General features: G+C 33.9%; 3 protein-coding genes across 5 annotated transcripts; 1 reads left to right on the top strand and 2 right to left on the bottom strand.

Annotated features, from left to right (window-relative positions):
* Positions 1-266: 266 nt before the first annotated feature.
* LOC135145046 (RING-type E3 ubiquitin-protein ligase PPIL2-like) lies at positions 267-3,246 on the bottom strand. Of its 2 annotated transcripts, XM_064077172.1 has the most exons (19): positions 3,107-3,246; positions 2,942-3,034; positions 2,757-2,819; positions 2,600-2,706; positions 2,424-2,538; positions 2,218-2,318; positions 2,097-2,137; positions 1,946-2,035; positions 1,683-1,833; positions 1,507-1,634; positions 1,373-1,453; positions 1,264-1,314; positions 1,155-1,206; positions 1,047-1,095; positions 919-992; positions 811-863; positions 670-756; positions 496-611; positions 267-445 (listed from the first exon to the last, which is right to left on the bottom strand). In XM_064077172.1, the coding sequence occupies exons 1-19, from the start codon at positions 3,136-3,138 to the stop codon at positions 358-360; spliced, it is 1,572 nt and encodes a 523-aa protein (XP_063933242.1). In that variant the 5' UTR covers positions 3,139-3,246; the 3' UTR covers positions 267-357. The 2 variants fall into 2 exon arrangements, with proteins under 2 accessions (XP_063933242.1, XP_063933241.1); XM_064077171.1 differs by having other exon boundaries at positions 919-1,095.
* A 7,273-nt stretch (positions 3,247-10,519) lies between these two features.
* LOC135145057 (autophagy protein 5-like) lies at positions 10,520-12,306 on the top strand. Its single transcript, XM_064077184.1, has 10 exons — positions 10,520-10,595; positions 10,838-10,898; positions 10,962-11,036; positions 11,102-11,249; positions 11,308-11,459; positions 11,521-11,608; positions 11,772-11,865; positions 11,922-11,980; positions 12,048-12,130; positions 12,190-12,306. The coding sequence occupies exons 1-10, from the start codon at positions 10,561-10,563 to the stop codon at positions 12,304-12,306; spliced, it is 912 nt and encodes a 303-aa protein (XP_063933254.1). The 5' UTR covers positions 10,520-10,560.
* A 22-nt stretch (positions 12,307-12,328) lies between these two features.
* Positions 12,329-13,822, bottom strand: LOC135145042 (succinate dehydrogenase [ubiquinone] iron-sulfur subunit, mitochondrial-like). Of its 2 annotated transcripts, XM_064077165.1 has the most exons (9): positions 13,751-13,822; positions 13,588-13,641; positions 13,349-13,490; positions 13,160-13,293; positions 12,996-13,106; positions 12,813-12,941; positions 12,663-12,758; positions 12,529-12,596; positions 12,329-12,448 (listed from the first exon to the last, which is right to left on the bottom strand). In XM_064077165.1, the coding sequence occupies exons 1-9, from the start codon at positions 13,793-13,795 to the stop codon at positions 12,442-12,444; spliced, it is 786 nt and encodes a 261-aa protein (XP_063933235.1). In that variant the 5' UTR covers positions 13,796-13,822; the 3' UTR covers positions 12,329-12,441. The 2 variants fall into 2 exon arrangements, with proteins under 2 accessions (XP_063933235.1, XP_063933236.1); XM_064077166.1 differs by lacking the exon at positions 12,329-12,448 and having other exon boundaries at positions 12,477-12,596.
* Positions 13,823-16,037: the final 2,215 nt, after the last annotated feature.

Raw genomic sequence — 16,037 nt, 5'->3', positions numbered from 1 at the left:
CCACAAGAATAACCTGGTAAGATATAATTGGCGTGTGCCGGCAAATACGGAGTACTACTGAAGAATGTAATGTTTTTGAACACAAAGTAAATATCTTCGGTCTCTTTCCTAAAAGGCTCTCACTGAGTTATTCTGCCTCCAGTTTACTAGTACACAATTAGAAGAGAAACAAAGAGACTCTAACCGAACATGACAAGTGCGAGATGTTTACTTTATTTAAAAAAATAAATATTCGCTGACAATGCACGTCTTTATTAATCAATACAATATACTAATATTTTACTAAAGTGCCGATAAGGATTTAAATTTTGTTATAAACGAGGCCCCCCACTCTGGCTCTGCACTGCCGTGCTTGTGTTACCACTGGCTAAAATCAGAAAGCTTCGAACCACTTAGCTTCAACTTTTTGGGGGGGGCAGTGTCAGTTGAGGCCTTACTGGTTGTCCTAAACAAGTATAAACTAATGGGCGGCTCCTGCTGAGCGCGTGTATATACCGGTGGAATGCGGGAGGGGCGAGATGCTCAATATACATTCCCACGCCCTTTCGATACTGCTTTGTTATGCCTTCAGAGGGGCCCTCGACGGATTTAGGAGGTGCAACCTTCGCAAGCTGTAAGGCATATAAACTTTATATATAAAACTTTTCAGTCCACTTGTTACGAATTAACTTTTGCTTCTTTCTTTTTTTTCTTTTCTTCATCGTATTCAGAAAACGGATCCACAAACACCTGCGTCTGCTGTATTAAGATATCCTCCTAATGAAAATGTGATCAGCACTTAAACAAAGGAATTGCATAATATAAACGTACGAGAGGCCTGTCCTCTTGGTCCGTTTCCGAATTCTCCATCCTGCTTAGCACCTCTAACCAAAAGCAATTGTTTATTCGAAAAACTTCCAATTGAGTAAAGCGCAGTACCCAATCCGCCCACTACAGCGCCAAATATAGTGTGTTTCTTATCTAAATGTTTACAAGGTCTGAACGTGATGAAGCTATAGAAGCAAGCAGTGTTAAAAAAAAAGGCGAAATGCGAGTGGCAACGGTACAATTGCGACGTGTTCGTGTTAGGCCCGCTATTGGCCATGCTCAGCAGTCCTAATTTAGAAACGCCATACACACAAATGCAGCAATTAAAGGTTGCAAGCTTGGAGAACCGCGCCGGTCGTGGGAAAGCTCCAGCTTCCACTCATCTTCAAAGGGCTTGCCCTTAAAAAAGAAATTAAGTTTTTATAACAATCTGCGGCACATAAGTAGCAGCGACACCCAGGCAGACTCGCCACCAGAGCCGGTCCCCGTCGGATCGCCTCCCTGGATCTATAATATAGGAAAGTGTAGTAATTATACGGATGCCAAAAGGATATACGAAACGTACCATGAAATACCGGATGAGTCTATGAAATTTAGTTCCGGAGTAGTACTTGCGATGGCAAAGAAGAAGAAAATTTTCGCAGGCCTGAAGAAAATTTCTAAAGCGATCTTTTTTCTAGCGAAGTTTTCTGGAAATACTTTTGGAGTTAAGTGACAGAAGAGTTCGATATTAAGATTGCCGAAGTTAGTGACGAGGCTTGCATATCCCTTTTTAGTAATTTTGCTGTGACGAACAAATTCAGGATCCAGCTTGGCACCGCGAAGTGCTATAAAAGAGTGTCAACCGTGAAAGAGATGATTTCTGCCAGACACACCGGTCACGCAGCTGGCGACCGTGCTGGTCAGTGAGGCGGCCATTCTGTTATCGCTCCAAATTGTGGAAGTGTGCAGCTCTTCCTCGTCACTGCTCATAACTTCATCCTTACCGTCTTTGGTTTTTCTCTGTTGCTCCTTTCCTTGTATTTTCTTTCACAAATATATAAAAAAACTTAGATTTTTAAATTCCTTAATAAATGCGAAAGGGAATTGAGGCTGAGTTATCAAATTAATAAGGATTCTCGGCTGTACGAGGACTTACGGCCTTATGGTGTTCCGCCAGAGTATTTTTAAATTCCGGATTAACCATCCCTATTCTGTACAAAGGGTCGTTTCGAAGTCTATTTTCTTCCTATATTTTAGCTATAAGTTAACTTTTTATTAAAAATGATAGTTGAATTTATAATAATTACCTCGCTTATCACCTTAAGGCGGTTTTTAAAATGGTGAAATTCTATAATTAAGCAAACTGAGTAAACAGCGCCGTCACAAAAACTTTTACAATGTAAGAGGGAAAAAAGTTTAAAAGATAACCAGAGTAGTTGTGCTTTTCAATATTATTAGGATCCTGGAGTATGATAATATCAGAACGTTTAAAAGGCACGTCAGTTAGTAAATCTTTATAATTCTTAAATCTAGAAAAAGAATGTATAAAGATGAACTTAGCTCAGCAAAAAAAGATTAATAAAATAGTGTAAAACTTTGTAAATTCTATAAATTTACAATAAAAAAGGAATTACTTGAAATTGAGCTTCTCGATTGTTTCATAAAGATAAACATTTCCAGTAGTAGACACACACACAACTTTGGAATTATGAGAAAAAGATTTTTTAGTAACGGGGCATATAAAAGTGTCTAGTTTAGAAAAATTAAAGGAAAGTAAAAGGGTAAGCATAAAGAAAAAAAAACCCTTTACCACTACTTTCATCTCGGCAAAAGTTTAATTTTATTAACTCTTTCGCGGTCATTGGCCCACCAGTACAAGGATTAGTCTTGTACTTTTTTATATAAGGAACAATGTTCCTTAAAATAAGATTAAGTATAAATAACCATAAAGTAAAAGTGGAACGTACATCAGATCATAAATCATCCCGTTTTGGTCGCAGTAGGGTTCTCGAAAAGGAAGAAAAGAAATGCTTTAAAATTATGAAATATTAATTATGTAAAAAGGTACGAGTTAAAAAAATAATATATAGACAGCAACAATGGAGGCTAATGTAACTCTTTACCAAAATAAATACAAAATAAAAAAGTGTACCAGCAACAGTTGAGAGGTAGTCGACTATACGAAACACCACTGCTACGTTTTTTACCTCCCCAATAATCTCGCCATTCTGAATGGGAGATGTAACTAAAAGATAGATATTATAAGAAACAAATAAAGCTACAAAATTTATGGAAAAGAGCAAAAGTAGAAGCAAACATTTTATCGCTTTGATGCTGTTTTTTGCCCATTTCTTACAACATAGTACGCTCTAAAACCCATCGGCTAGCCTGGCGCTTCGTTAACTGCTAAAAAAAGCCTACGCCGTTTTTTGAGTACACTTAAAAGGTAAAAGTTATAACAGATGAGTGTATACTGTTAATGCTAAAACCGTCAAGGATCATGTGACGACCAGAAAACTATATGAACAGTTCATCATTTACATATTTTTTAGTTTAGGCCCAATAGTAAGTTTACAATTTTCGAGGTTTTACAGTAACTTATTTTATTTTATTTATGGCTCTGGCTTGCTACAGGCGTGATTTATAGTCAGTTGCTGCTTAATCTAACTTTCCCTCTATTAATTGAGAGAGCGACAAACCACAACTTCCCTAACGATTCATTGCACCATCAACAAGAAGTATGAATGCGCTTTGTCATAACATCTGAGGTTTACAGTAACTTAAAATGATGTAAATCTTAAGTCTAAGTTTCGCAGTTCAACCATATGTTACAAACCCTATTTTTACTTAACTTCATGATCCATGTCAAAATTATATACTAAAGTAAGCCTTTTACTCTGCCACTTAGAATTATAAGACTGATAATTTTTATAACAGTGTAAACAAAAAAAATTGACCATGAATATATCATTCCTTCTATGTACAGACCGTTTTAAATCTGAACTAATATTTAAAAAATTAAATAAGTATACTAAATTATTAGATTCCTAATTTGGCAAAGGATTAAGAGATAAGTTGTAAAAAGATAATAATTATACTACACTATAATAATATATATTTTGTATCGCATGAGTACTATTATTTTTTTTTTTTGCAGAGTAACAAGTCGTACCTTCTTATTAAGTGCCCATTTAGATATTGTTCAGCTATAACTTACAAGTATGAAACTACATATAGCTTAGATGATAATTTGCCATCTCTAGAGCTATGAAATAGTCTTTGGCGAAGCATGCTTAGACATGAAATACGCTAAATAAATTTACTCTAGTTTGTTAGTAGTACATGCTCTAGTTAGGCAAAGTTACATTACTTATATTTGAAAGGTCTAATTACTATATAACATAAAAATTGGTATAACTAATAAATGTAAAAGTTATATAATAATTGCGAACCTAAAAACTACTTAATATTAATTATATTTTTGTATAAATTAATTCACTGGACAGGGAACCACAACAACAAAAAAAAAACTACTACTTCTTTGATTAAACTTACTTTATTAAGGGCAACCATCCCATTTTGTTACAGTTTCCAAGGCAACCTTTTGCTACCCGGCAATTTTAAAATTATATAAACATCCTTGAAGCTTCGTTAGGAGAAGGATCCCCACGTTCGGGGACTCACGTTATTTGGCCAAATTATTCCGTGAAAGAGTCATCCCAACTATAGTCCCAACTATAGTAGATAACAAATTTAACTGGGGAGCTTATGTGGGTTTTGGGTAAAAGAAAGCTTACGATTCTAAAATAACTCAAGTGGGTTATCACTACGTAACAAACATTTCATCTACATGGCGTGTATACGACCGATATTGCTGTATGCGTTAATACCCAAGATTATTCTTTGGCGGAAAACATTGGAAAAGTACAATTATTAAAAAAAAGGTGATTGCGAATGATTATTAATGCTCCTTGGTTTTAGAGCGGAAGTCAGCTACATAGGGGCTCTCAACTAGAACCTATAGACACACCTATAATAAGCCGCGGACAACAATTTTTGAATGCATACGGTCAACACACCATTAAATTGCTGGTTGAAACACAATAGTATGATTCCCAATTGGTATACTAAATCCAAACGGCTGAAACATGTACTAATAAAAGCTTAATATATCTAAGAAGACAAGTCGGGATAGATTGAACGGACTGCCCTACCGGTTATAAGGATGTCTCCACGACTTTTTCCCCTTTCATCTTCCTTGGGAGTTAAAAAACCACCTACTTTTAGTGCGGAGGGGAGGTAGTTAAACAGTAAGGGTTATAAGTAAATAAAATAAATATTTTGTTGTAGTATACGGAGTGCTATGTTTACCCTCGCACATGGTATAAATCAAAGTGATTTTCATAACTTTTCACCACTGTTAGCCACGTGCGTCTATTAATTAGTATGCCCCTGAATATAAATATGGATAGCACACTCCCGCAGGAGGGAATTTAATATTTCCGCCCTTTGTTCCTATGTGCGGTTTCTTGTGGTATAGAGGGGCCTAATTACTGTTTTATACGTAATTTGTCTAATAAATCATTTACCATATTTATTCCTATCTAGGGTGTACATATCTAAACTTTTATAGCCATTTCCAATGATAGTGCCATTCTATGAATAACACCACACCAAAAAGTAAACGCCCGCCGTAAAAGGAGGATATTGTTAAAATATCAAATCCTAACAGTGATTAATAAGAATAAGAAGTGAGATAATCTCATCCGCTTATTTTACCAAACCAAAATCAAGGTGGCCCTTTTCCTTAGGAAAAGTTTATATATTTTTATAATTTTAGTGCGCAGGCTGCTATTTGGTGTTCAGTGCTGTTTAAATTAATCCATTTCTCATAAACAAAAGTAATGGATCCAAGGGGCCTGAGAGTGTTTAGTCCGTATCTTTAGTCCATGTGATTTATTTTTATGATAGAAGTCACTTTAGATATTATTCTAATATTTTTATTTATAGTTACTAAAATTATTACTGTGAATATTATTTTTTTGTTATTATAATTATTGTTTTTAGGATGATTCTTTACAATTGATATTATCCTTATTATTAGGATTTTAGGTTTCCGTGGAAATATTTTCAAGTCTTTTAGGTTTGCTATAGTTGTTAAGATCGCAAGCTGCAGGATGTAGGTTGTAATCTGAATACCATTTTGACAAGTTAAATTTTACAATACCGGTGTAAGTTGCAGTTGCCATGAATCATGAGACTCTAGTCAGAGCTATTTTTGTGTTGATTATATGATCCAAATACAGTGCGCAGTTAAAAAAAAAAAGGGTAGATCCGCACGCCTGAGGGTACGCTCTTTGCATTTATATTAATTTTAAATAGTAGCTTTAATCTATCAAGATTATTTTAAAACTGAATATAAATAATCATTTTATTTCATTAAAAGAAGATTTGACCTTTGGTTTGTGGTATCTTTTCAGACTATAGGACTGTAAAGAAGTTTTAGCTTTATTATATAAAGATCAAGTTTAATATATTGTTTCGCTCTATAGGCCGAACAAAGCGTTGTTCGTCTACAGAATAGTTTATTGGGAACTTAACTTCTTAAGGGCGTGTGACTAAAAGGAGACTAAAAGCTTAAAAGGAAAATTAACAATTTGAAAGAGCGTCCAATTGGTAAGACTTGGCTATTTGCCCCTATGGTTCCTTATAATAACTTGGTGGTACTTTTTTTTAAAGCCAAGTTCTATTTTAGGCCCTATCGTGAGAAGCACGAATCAAAATTTCTTAGCTTACTTGTTTTTAAAATAGCTAGTGGGTACTGGCCTCATCTTATTTTTAGGTAAGCTAAAAGATATTTAAGGAAACTATGGTTTTTGAGTCTTCACATTGGTGAAGTTAGTATGAACCAATAGGCAAAAAATAAAGCAGAGTGCTTAGTATAAACAATTTGTGCTCTATTTAGTTGTTTATCTAATTATTAAGAATAGCACTTTTATAAAATTATTTTTTAAAAGACCTTTGCATGCTTATTCTATCTTCCCTTTACGTTGAAAAGGTGGATTATTATAAAATTTACTAAAGAAATACAATAGGTTTGTCACAGAACATCTTTAGGATTGTTAAGCTAGTTTATTTGTAGTATGCATCTTTTAATTTTATAATATGTATATTAGAAGTGAGCAATTTTTTTAACGCTATTTGGTAAAGTAGAGTAGTATTTCAAAGGTTTAGACAATAATTTGTTGTAACGCACACTGTATGCTTTAGAATCGCGTACTTGAGGGATATATGCACGTATAAGTTAGGTTTCACTTGCCAACTCTTAAAGTTGAGCGTTATTTAAAAAACAATAGGGCTATGATAGTTCTTCGCAATCACTATTTTGTAGAAATTTAAGTTCTTTTGTGATAAACTAGCCCCGGCAGCGGACGCCCACACTTGTTGACTAGCTTGCTTGTTTTGCATGATATGTTAAAAATAATCTCCTTTTACAGCATAAAGGCGCTTGCCAAAAGCAGCGGACTAAGCGGACTATAGAGCCACATCCTGTAATTTAAAATTTAATTTTCGTTAATATTCTACCGATTCCAATGGTCTAATAAGTGATAAAAAAATTTTAGTTGCTAAATTTTTCCGAAATATATTTTTTATTAATATCTTTTAGTAATTAATTAGTTAAGCATAAAAAAAGGTCTCCGACTCGTTACTCACTTACCAGGATGCACTTTTTGTTACAGTTGAAATTGAAATTAAATGTCGCAAGTTTCCAGTAGTCTAAAAAAGAAGAGCGCAATGAGTGCTATTAAATTGTACCTAAGAGGGCATGGGTGTTAGATGCTTAAAAGTTAAATTGATAATGCCCTCAGGGCACTTTAACCTTTAAGGTAAACAACTTAGGAGCAGTTCAATGGTTTTCCCTCATCGGCAACCTTACGGAACATGTTAACGATGCTCTTAGTCATGCTCATCCAAGTTTCTCAAAGCGAAACAAAAAGGGTGCTTGGGTAAAGTATGCTACTCTACCCTCCTGAGCGTTAAAAATTTGTTTTTTTGCTTTAAAGGGCACAATGTCAATTTTACATGTGGGGAATGACTTCAGGTGTCGTGGTTTTCTAATGAGTTATAAAATATAGTTTAATAGCTTTAATCGATGTCTATTAAGGGCTACTTTAATTGGAGGGTAATAAAGCTAACATAATATCTTTTTTCTAACAAATTTTTTTTTTAATGTTAAGATTTAATCTTAACGGAAATTTTACTACTAAACACTGGGGGCCATATTATTCGGGGTAAATGCGAGGGAAGTTGAATAGCTCCCTTAAATTTATGAATAGTCGAGCTCACTTAATTACTCGGGAATAAAAAAAAAAGCTATAGGTCACTCAGTTGATATCCAAGCATTTATTAAATAGCTCCAAGCTGATTATTATTATTAAATTGGATTTGTTATAGGCATTAGGCTCGGAGAAAGTTTATTAAAAAAAAGTAATAGCCCGATCCTGTCTGATTCACACTTTTGGGATTAGGTTATTTGCATTGTTAATCTTAACCAAGAGCTTTTTTATATAATTTTAAAGTCGGGAAAGGGGGGAGGGAATACCTCTCCTAGTTAGTATATTCACTCCCTAACCGTTATCCTTACGACATAAGATAATCAAGGGTTAGGTTAACCAAGTTTCTGAGAGGTTTGACTTCTCAAATCAAACAGGAAAACCAACTGTTTGAAAAAATTACTTTTTTTCCCCTTCATTTATCTTTATTTTTCTTTTTTATCGTATATATTCGCCTCTTGGTTTTTATAGTTAAATTAATTATAGACCCTTCATATAACAGCCACGTTTTCGTAAGGGAAATAATAACCGAAAAAGTAATTAGATGCAGAGCAAACTGAATAGAAAGTTTTTAGCTAACGACAGCAGCATTTTGCAAACTAAGTTCACATCTAAAACCTAATTTTATTATAACATTTATAATAAATATTTTTCATTTTTCTTAAACGAATTCTGCAGACTAAACCCCTACATTATAATAGCTAATAAAGTAATTTGTGTGAATAATAGAAAATGCTGACGACAAAACGATCTAAGCCTCGTTGAAAAGCCCTAATCTGATTCGCCAGCCCCTACAATATACTTAGACACAGGTGTCGGCAATGAGACGTGATAATTTTAACGCTGTAAAGGATAAGGGGCTTAATTTTAAAAAAGTACCTCTTTCCTTTTTCGAAGGCGCAGGGATACTCATGATAGACTCAGCTGGGCTACTGAGGATTGGGAATACTTTTCGCGCTGGAGGTCAGATCGGTAACTCAATGCTTCATCCATAAGCGTATGATGCCCTTGAGCAAATAAGCAGCACTCAACATAGCCTCCAGGCTCTCCTGCGTGGGTATTCATGCACTATTTACAGAAGCGCAAGTATGGCACACTGTACACCGAGGGTACATAAAATATAATTATAAAATAATTAACCCCAAATAATCAGTCTTCGTCTGGGAATTACTAATTTTTATAAAGTTATTAATATAAATAAGTGTATTTAAAACAAATAAAAATTTTATAACCTAGCCAGAAATTCATGGGGATTAATTTATTGCAACTTTTTTGATTTTCCATAACTTCAAATTAGCTTTTTTTTTATTGACTATTTAACTAATATACACTATTTTCTCTTTTTCAAATTAATCTTAGCTTTTCAGTTTAGCAACTCAAAAAACTATTTAATTAAAAGTCCAAACTTATCATTCTAGGGGCGATGACGTTTGAAAGTTTGAGAATGAATAAAATTAATTTTCACCGGACATATAGATATGCCTCACCTTTGTAACCTTTTTAACTTTTTAACGAGCCCAGAGTCCTCCTTACGTCGCTTTTGCCTTTATAAATTAACAGTAAAATTAGTATATAACTTCCTTAATAATATTTAGCAATCCGACATTAAGCTTTCGTTTCGCTTTCACGGTTATTATTTTGCCACTTATTTTTATTTTTTGTGCTAAAATTTTTATTAAAATTTGTAAAATTCATCTATCCTGCTTCACGTCCCAGTTCCGCGCTGCTTCCCTCCATGTACAAAATTTACAGAACACAAATACTTTTTGGTCATTTATGGAATTTTTTTTTGCTGTAAGTGCGTTATAGTTTTGTTGGCTTTAGATCTCGATGCATTTAGTCCCAAATGTTAAATTAAAATGCTTAAAAAAAAACTTGAGAATCAGCCGGATAAAAATTGGTGCATCGCTTTTACATACGGAGAAATTAACCTCGGTGGACCTCCGTTCTTAGGGGATAAGGTATTTAAATAAGAACCGGGCCGCAATCGTGGTTTAGAAGTTTTAGCATATAGCTCAACTAGTCAATTTATACCTAGAAAAAAGGTTTTATTTATTTCGGGTAAACAATTTTGCCTTAAAGATGTCACGCGTAAGTAACTTAATTAAATGTTGAATTTATATTGAGTGTTAACATTACTTTCGTTAAATTAATAACTTAGGCAAGAAAAAGATATATAGCAAATTTTTTTTAAAAAAATTGTAAAACTGAGCAGAAAGAGCCGGATACTATCTAGTTGCCATTATATATAAAAACGGTTAAGATAATTACTTATTCGGTTTATAAGCTTTGTAAGTGGGTGATAAATTTACTTATATAACAACGCTTTTAACTAAGGATATTATTGGTAATGTAATCGATCTCCCTCCGCGAAGGCTGATGTTTAAGAAGTTGAGGGTCTGCCGGCGTATTCGCAGGGTTCTCATTTGAACTGGGGATGTCTACGACAGAGGTTTTAATCCCGGACTATAGGTCGTTAATATTGTATATATTTGTATGAAATGGCCACTGTTATGTTAATGATAAAGCATAATATGGGCATACTGAGTATTTATCTTAGATAGATGAATTTATTTGGTACTTATAACTAAATGGATCTCTTCTCAACAGCTGTTTGCGTTATTTAGCATAACTTTCGAGTTAAAGAACTATCACACTTCTGATACTTTCATTTGAAAGTACGCTTTTTTTTTTAGCTAGAATTTTTTATATAGCTCTTTAGGCTCAACTCAGTCTACCGACTTGGAAGACTCGCAGTTAAAAAAAAGAATTTGGGTTGAGATTAATTTTTTCCTGTATAACGACTTTTAAGACCTATTTACACTTCATTTTTAATAGAACGGAAAGATTGCCCTTCAGTTTGACCTTGATGAAAATGAAGTTACTACCTCAGAACTCCCACAACCTTTTTTTGTTGGTCTTTATTTTAGCTCTCATTTATTTATAAGCTTCCCTTTTTTTTTTTTAAAACTCTATAGATTTTGGCCCCCCGGGGCACATATATACGTCTTATAACTGAAAACGTTAGGCGTTACTTTCAAGACTTCTCTCAAGATTTAACGGACATTTCAGACGAAATGTGGTTTTCCTACAAAAATAAGCCATTAAAATGGCATTACCCCATAGGTTATACCCTTTTACCTTGTCGCAATTAGCTTTTTTTAGTTCTTTTTATATCACCGAGGTGTGCTCTACGACTTAAACGCAACTGGAGACCCTCTTCCTTGGAAGATAACTGTTCACTTTTCTTTCTTTCCTGAAGACGAAGTGCTCTCTTGCAAGGTTGAACAGTTAGAAAAAGTCATAGAGAGTTATTATATATCCATGATCAAAGAGGTACGAGAAGAAGCGGTTTTGCGAAAGCGCATAAGTTAATATTTATATCTGTAATAAATAGAGCGACTCAATAAGATTTGGAACTTCAAATAAGTCACAAGCTTTAGAAAAAAAGAGTTTTCAAATTTTGTGGAGTAGTTTTAGAAAACGTATTTACCTTTTTAGCCTTTTATATTTGATTAATACTTTATAAAGGCAAGATAAGTTCTAGCTGAGCAGTATATGAGGTGCAGCTTGAGAATTTCATTTCTGTACTCCCCTTTGGCTTAGCATTCTTCTTTTTGTACTCATTGCTAAATTCTTTGGACTTAGAGTACACAGAAAACTCGTTTTCGCATTTTCAGTCCGTAAACGAGAAGTTGGTGGCTTTAGCGGATAACGAATACATGAAAAACCTCCCCTTTAGGTCGGTATTAAAAAAAAGCCTACCCGTTACTTTTACTTAATAGCGCTTGTGACTAGATTATATGAAAGGGGAACTAACGTATGCATGCAGCCTTTCTCGCCTTACCGCACTGAAAGTATAAATATTTTTTTAAAGCCTTCCCTGTCATTACTGATATGTTTTCTTCGTTCTCTCGTTTGAAGAGGACAGTAAAACGCTTCTTGAGTTTCTTCTTGAGATCCGCCCGGACATCATTAAAAATAACAACCTAATTCCTGGGTACAGGGTAACTTTTTTTTCATTTATCCTTTGCAGATCGCATGCCGCTAAAGTACTTTTGTTAAGGTCCTAATCCAAGGAGTGGAACCCCCCTTGGACACGCCAATGCTCTGGCTCAGCGACGTTTGCACTCATCCTGATAATTTTCTTCATATTGTAATCGACCATAAAAATAATTTTTGAGTCTCATTTAATTTTCAGTATTGTATACAATTATAACTTAAGGCCGAAAAGACTTGACGTACTTCTTTATTTTGCGGCTGCGGTGAAAGGCTTTGCTAAGTTATTGGGTGGTTGTACCATAGAAAGGCTTAAGGACTAAAAACTAGCATAAAATTCAGCCGGCAGACAACCAAAATTAAAAAATTATCTTTAATGTAGGTGAAAATAAGGTGTAAAAGCTACGCTGAAGCTGACTTATCCGAAACCATTAGCTTTTTGATTTCTGCAATTGCCTTCCCTGGATTGAGCCCCTACGATTAGGTGGAGAAAAGTTATAAAGGCTACCGAACAAAAAAAGTATTTATACTGTGGCCAACCTTAGGACAAGTTTTGGCGCAATTCATTATAGTATGACACCTATATAAGGAAAAGGTGTCCTCCAGCTTCTTCAGGCGCTCCTTTTGTTTCTCGTCCTGTAAAAGGAAATTAATAAGACATTTATAAAAATTAAATTGAAAGGAGCCCACTCTGCTGTCGATAATCCAGCGGTAGGCTTGCAGCAGAGTGGCCGGGCCGAGATACTTATCCGGATTCCACCAATAGCTGGGACAGGACGTGCTGCAGCAAGCACAAAGAATGCACTCATATAATCCATCCTATTAGAGGAAAAGTAAAAAGCGAAATAGTAAAGGAGAAAAATTGCGTTCAACTAGTTTTTTCCGATTCTCGACGCTTTGTGGTGTCTCGGTTTTCTGAAGCGGAGCAGACTTTTGCAAGTACGGCTGAATCGAGGCGTACTGCTTGTAAAAGTTGCTCATGTCCTAACAAGGTTAGTTATTAAAATAAAGAACACAACTTTTTGAGCGCATCTTACAGTGACCAAGTCCTTTATTACGTACATATGAGGAAGGGGATAAATTTTAGTAGGCTTGCCCGCCTCTTTTATTCTTGAGGTACAGGCTAAAGTATTTGCGCCCCCAATATTCATAGAACAGGAGCCACAAATGCCTAATATTATTACAAAATGCTGTACTTTTTAAATACTAGTTTTATAAAAACCCACCCTCGCGACAAGAACGTCTAAACGTCAAAGTAGGATCTTGTTCGTTTTTAATTTTTATAAGAGCGTCAAGAACCATAGGCCCACATTCTTTTAGGTTAACAAGGTAACTTTGTAATCGGGGCTTCTCATTACCCTCTGGACTCTACAAAAACAGAAAAATAAATATTAAAAAAGACAGAAATAGGTATACTGTGGATAAGAATTTTTATTCTTGAAATAAAGAGGATAAGTAAGTTCACCCAACGGTATACTAAAAATTCTTTCACGTTGGCGGTAGAAACACTTCTAAAGATCTTAAATAGTTAAGTTAATTTTATAGAAAATAAGGGTTTACGTTTAAACACAGCTCACAAAAAAATACTAGGCATTAATATGCCATTTAAAAAAATACTAGAGTTGTACTTGAAAGTGTTTCTTATTTAATTTCGAAACTTTCATTGAGAACATTGTTTATAAAGTCTTCACCTAGAAGATGGAAACAACGCATAATAAAAGTAACTGAGTCTGTCGCCGTATATCCGAAAACTTACGAGTACTGTTATAACCCTCGCCAATGACCTTAACCCTTAAATGAATTGTTAAAAGCTTCTATCTCTTCAATATGAATCTTTGCTTTTTCAGTGTTGATAAACTTAATTAAGTAGTTCAATTACATCATAAATATTATAAATTGTTTTTATGGTTTGACCCGCTTGACGAGTAATTTAACAATTGCGAAGATTAGTCAAGCGAGTTTGCACATTTGCAACGCCCTCAACCACGCTTTCATTCATAATGTAGTAAGTAAAGAAGATTCTAAATATAACTATTTAAGCTTCAAATGTGTTATTTCTATATTTTATTAAGTAATATTCATAAATTTACCACTAAGAGTACGTGTACTTTCTAGCCTTAAGCTTGAGCCGCTATTTTTTTACCTCTTTTAAGTTCTCTGACTAAAATAACATTAAAAGCTTTAGTTATGCTACTTTAGTTGACTTAAACAATGATAAAAGTCTAGTAAATGTATAAGATTATAAATCTTTAAAGTAAAAAGGATTTTTGGATAATAATTACAAAATAATAAGCACAATTTTCTGCTAATGAGGTTAATCACAAACCTTACAGCATTGATTAAGGCTTAAAACAGGATATAATTTTAAATGTTAAAAAAAACCCTCTTTAAATCGTATTCAATGATACTGAAGGATTATGGTAGATAAAGTGAATAGCCACCTTTGAAAAGGAATTTTAAAGATGTATCGTGCCAACATTTCAATATGATTAAAGCTTGAGGTACAGTCAAGTAAACAACTTCTAAATTAACCCATTATACCCAGTTCATACTCTCATAAATCACATTTGTGCTTCAGTAAAGCCGTCAAAAAAGAAGAGAATCTTTAATACAGTGATTATGGCCTTAAGTTGCCAAGAAACATACTGCTAAACAGGGGCTGCCCTTGTGCCACCCTGCAAAAGAAACTTAATTTTTAAAACATAATGGGAGTTATATAACAAAATTTTAAACCCAAAATGCGACATTTTAATCATTATAAGGGCTGATTTCTTCTTATATATTTTAAATAAAAAAAAAGATTAACAAAAAATTTTAAATAAAAAGTAGAATCTGAGTATTGCCTAATTTGGAGCCTTCTAATTTATATGTATCTAATTTTAAATTAAATTACTTGGGTTAGTTTATTTATAATTATGATAGATAATAACAAAACTTTTTACACCTCGTTTTGCCTTTATAAAAGCTTTTACACGTTTAAGGAGAAAATTCAATAATTTAAGTACATTGAACCCATGCTGCAATAGACTGGTATCGAGACCACGACATGGTTTTTACGTTTTGACAATTTAACTTTAGAGTTATAGTGGCAGCTGTCTCCTTTCTGATGGATTTACGTATGCATTTGCTTCCCTCAAAAACACTAATGATTAACTAAATTTAGGTGAACTTGGGCGATGACCTAATTAAATATGATATTTATTAAAGTAAGGGTGTGTATTAAGTTTGTTATCTCAATAAAGGATTTTCTGCCTTTTTTCTTAGAACGTTCACTTTTTGGCGTGGCGGACCTTTTTTATCATGGGTCCATATCATAATATATGATCCTTTTCCATTCTAACCTAGCTCGTTTTCTTACTTTCTTTATTCCTTTTTTTTAATGTCGCTCAATGTTTTTTATTATAAAGAGGTAGGACGGTTTAAAGATGAGTGAAAAAACTGTGCTTTTTTGCAAACAATTTTTGAGATGCACCCAGGGTGTTACGAGGCGTCCTCGCATTGTAAGATGAACTACAATACTAATTGTACTATTGAATTTCCCACCACGCTAAAAAGTGGAAACCCAACTTAAAAGGGCACAAAAATTATTTGTTAAGTATTGAGTCCTAACAATAATAAAAAAGTTATAATAATGCTATTTTGGGACATCTAATATAAATTTATAAGCTAGTTTAGAGAGACTACCTCAAAGAGCTACTTGCTCCTTTTTTACAAAGTACAACAATCTAATTTACATGTTATGATTACACTACAGGTTCCATTTTTCCAGGCTACGATTACCCTATTTTTCAGACCGGTGATTATCAAGTAGCCTTTTTATTTAGTTTGACCCATGCCAGCGGTATCAGTTATACTAAAAGCAATTCCAACTTAGTATTTATAACACTAAGAATATTAAAATTATCTTAATTGTTG

The sequence above is a fragment of the Zophobas morio genome, unplaced genomic scaffold, assembly GCF_036711695.1.
Source record: "Zophobas morio isolate AGI-343-1 ecotype UQ-CSIRO unplaced genomic scaffold, CSIRO_AGI_Zmor_V1 ptg000119l, whole genome shotgun sequence".
NCBI classification, from domain to species: Eukaryota; Metazoa; Arthropoda; class Insecta; order Coleoptera; family Tenebrionidae; genus Zophobas; species Zophobas morio.
Note: the sequence above shows the minus strand (reverse complement) of the source record. Positions and strands in the feature narration are given on the sequence as shown.

Coding starts and splice junctions, on each gene's coding strand:
- LOC135145046 (XM_064077171.1), bottom strand. CDS start 3,138: ATGGGCAAAAAACAGCATCAAAGCGATAAAAT. Junction 3,035..3,106: donor CAGCATCAAAGCGATAAAAT/GTTTGCTTCTAC, acceptor TCTATCTTTTAG/TTACATCTCCCATTCAGAAT. Junction 1,454..1,506: donor TCTGTCACTTAACTCCAAAA/GTATTTCCAGAA, acceptor AATTTTCTTCAG/GCCTGCGAAAATTTTCTTCT.
- LOC135145057 (XM_064077184.1), top strand. CDS start 10,561: ATGTCTACGACAGAGGTTTTAATCCCGGACTATAG. Junction 10,899..10,961: donor AGTTAAAAAAAAGAATTTGG/GTTGAGATTAAT, acceptor CATTTTTAATAG/AACGGAAAGATTGCCCTTCA. Junction 11,866..11,921: donor ATGAAAAACCTCCCCTTTAG/GTCGGTATTAAA, acceptor GCTTGTGACTAG/ATTATATGAAAGGGGAACTA.
- LOC135145042 (XM_064077165.1), bottom strand. CDS start 13,795: ATGTTCTCAATGAAAGTTTCGAAATTAAATAAGAAACACTTTCAA. Junction 13,491..13,587: donor AATTTTTAGTATACCGTTGG/GTGAACTTACTT, acceptor CTGTTTTTGTAG/AGTCCAGAGGGTAATGAGAA. Junction 13,294..13,348: donor TAGACGTTCTTGTCGCGAGG/GTGGGTTTTTAT, acceptor TAATAATATTAG/GCATTTGTGGCTCCTGTTCT.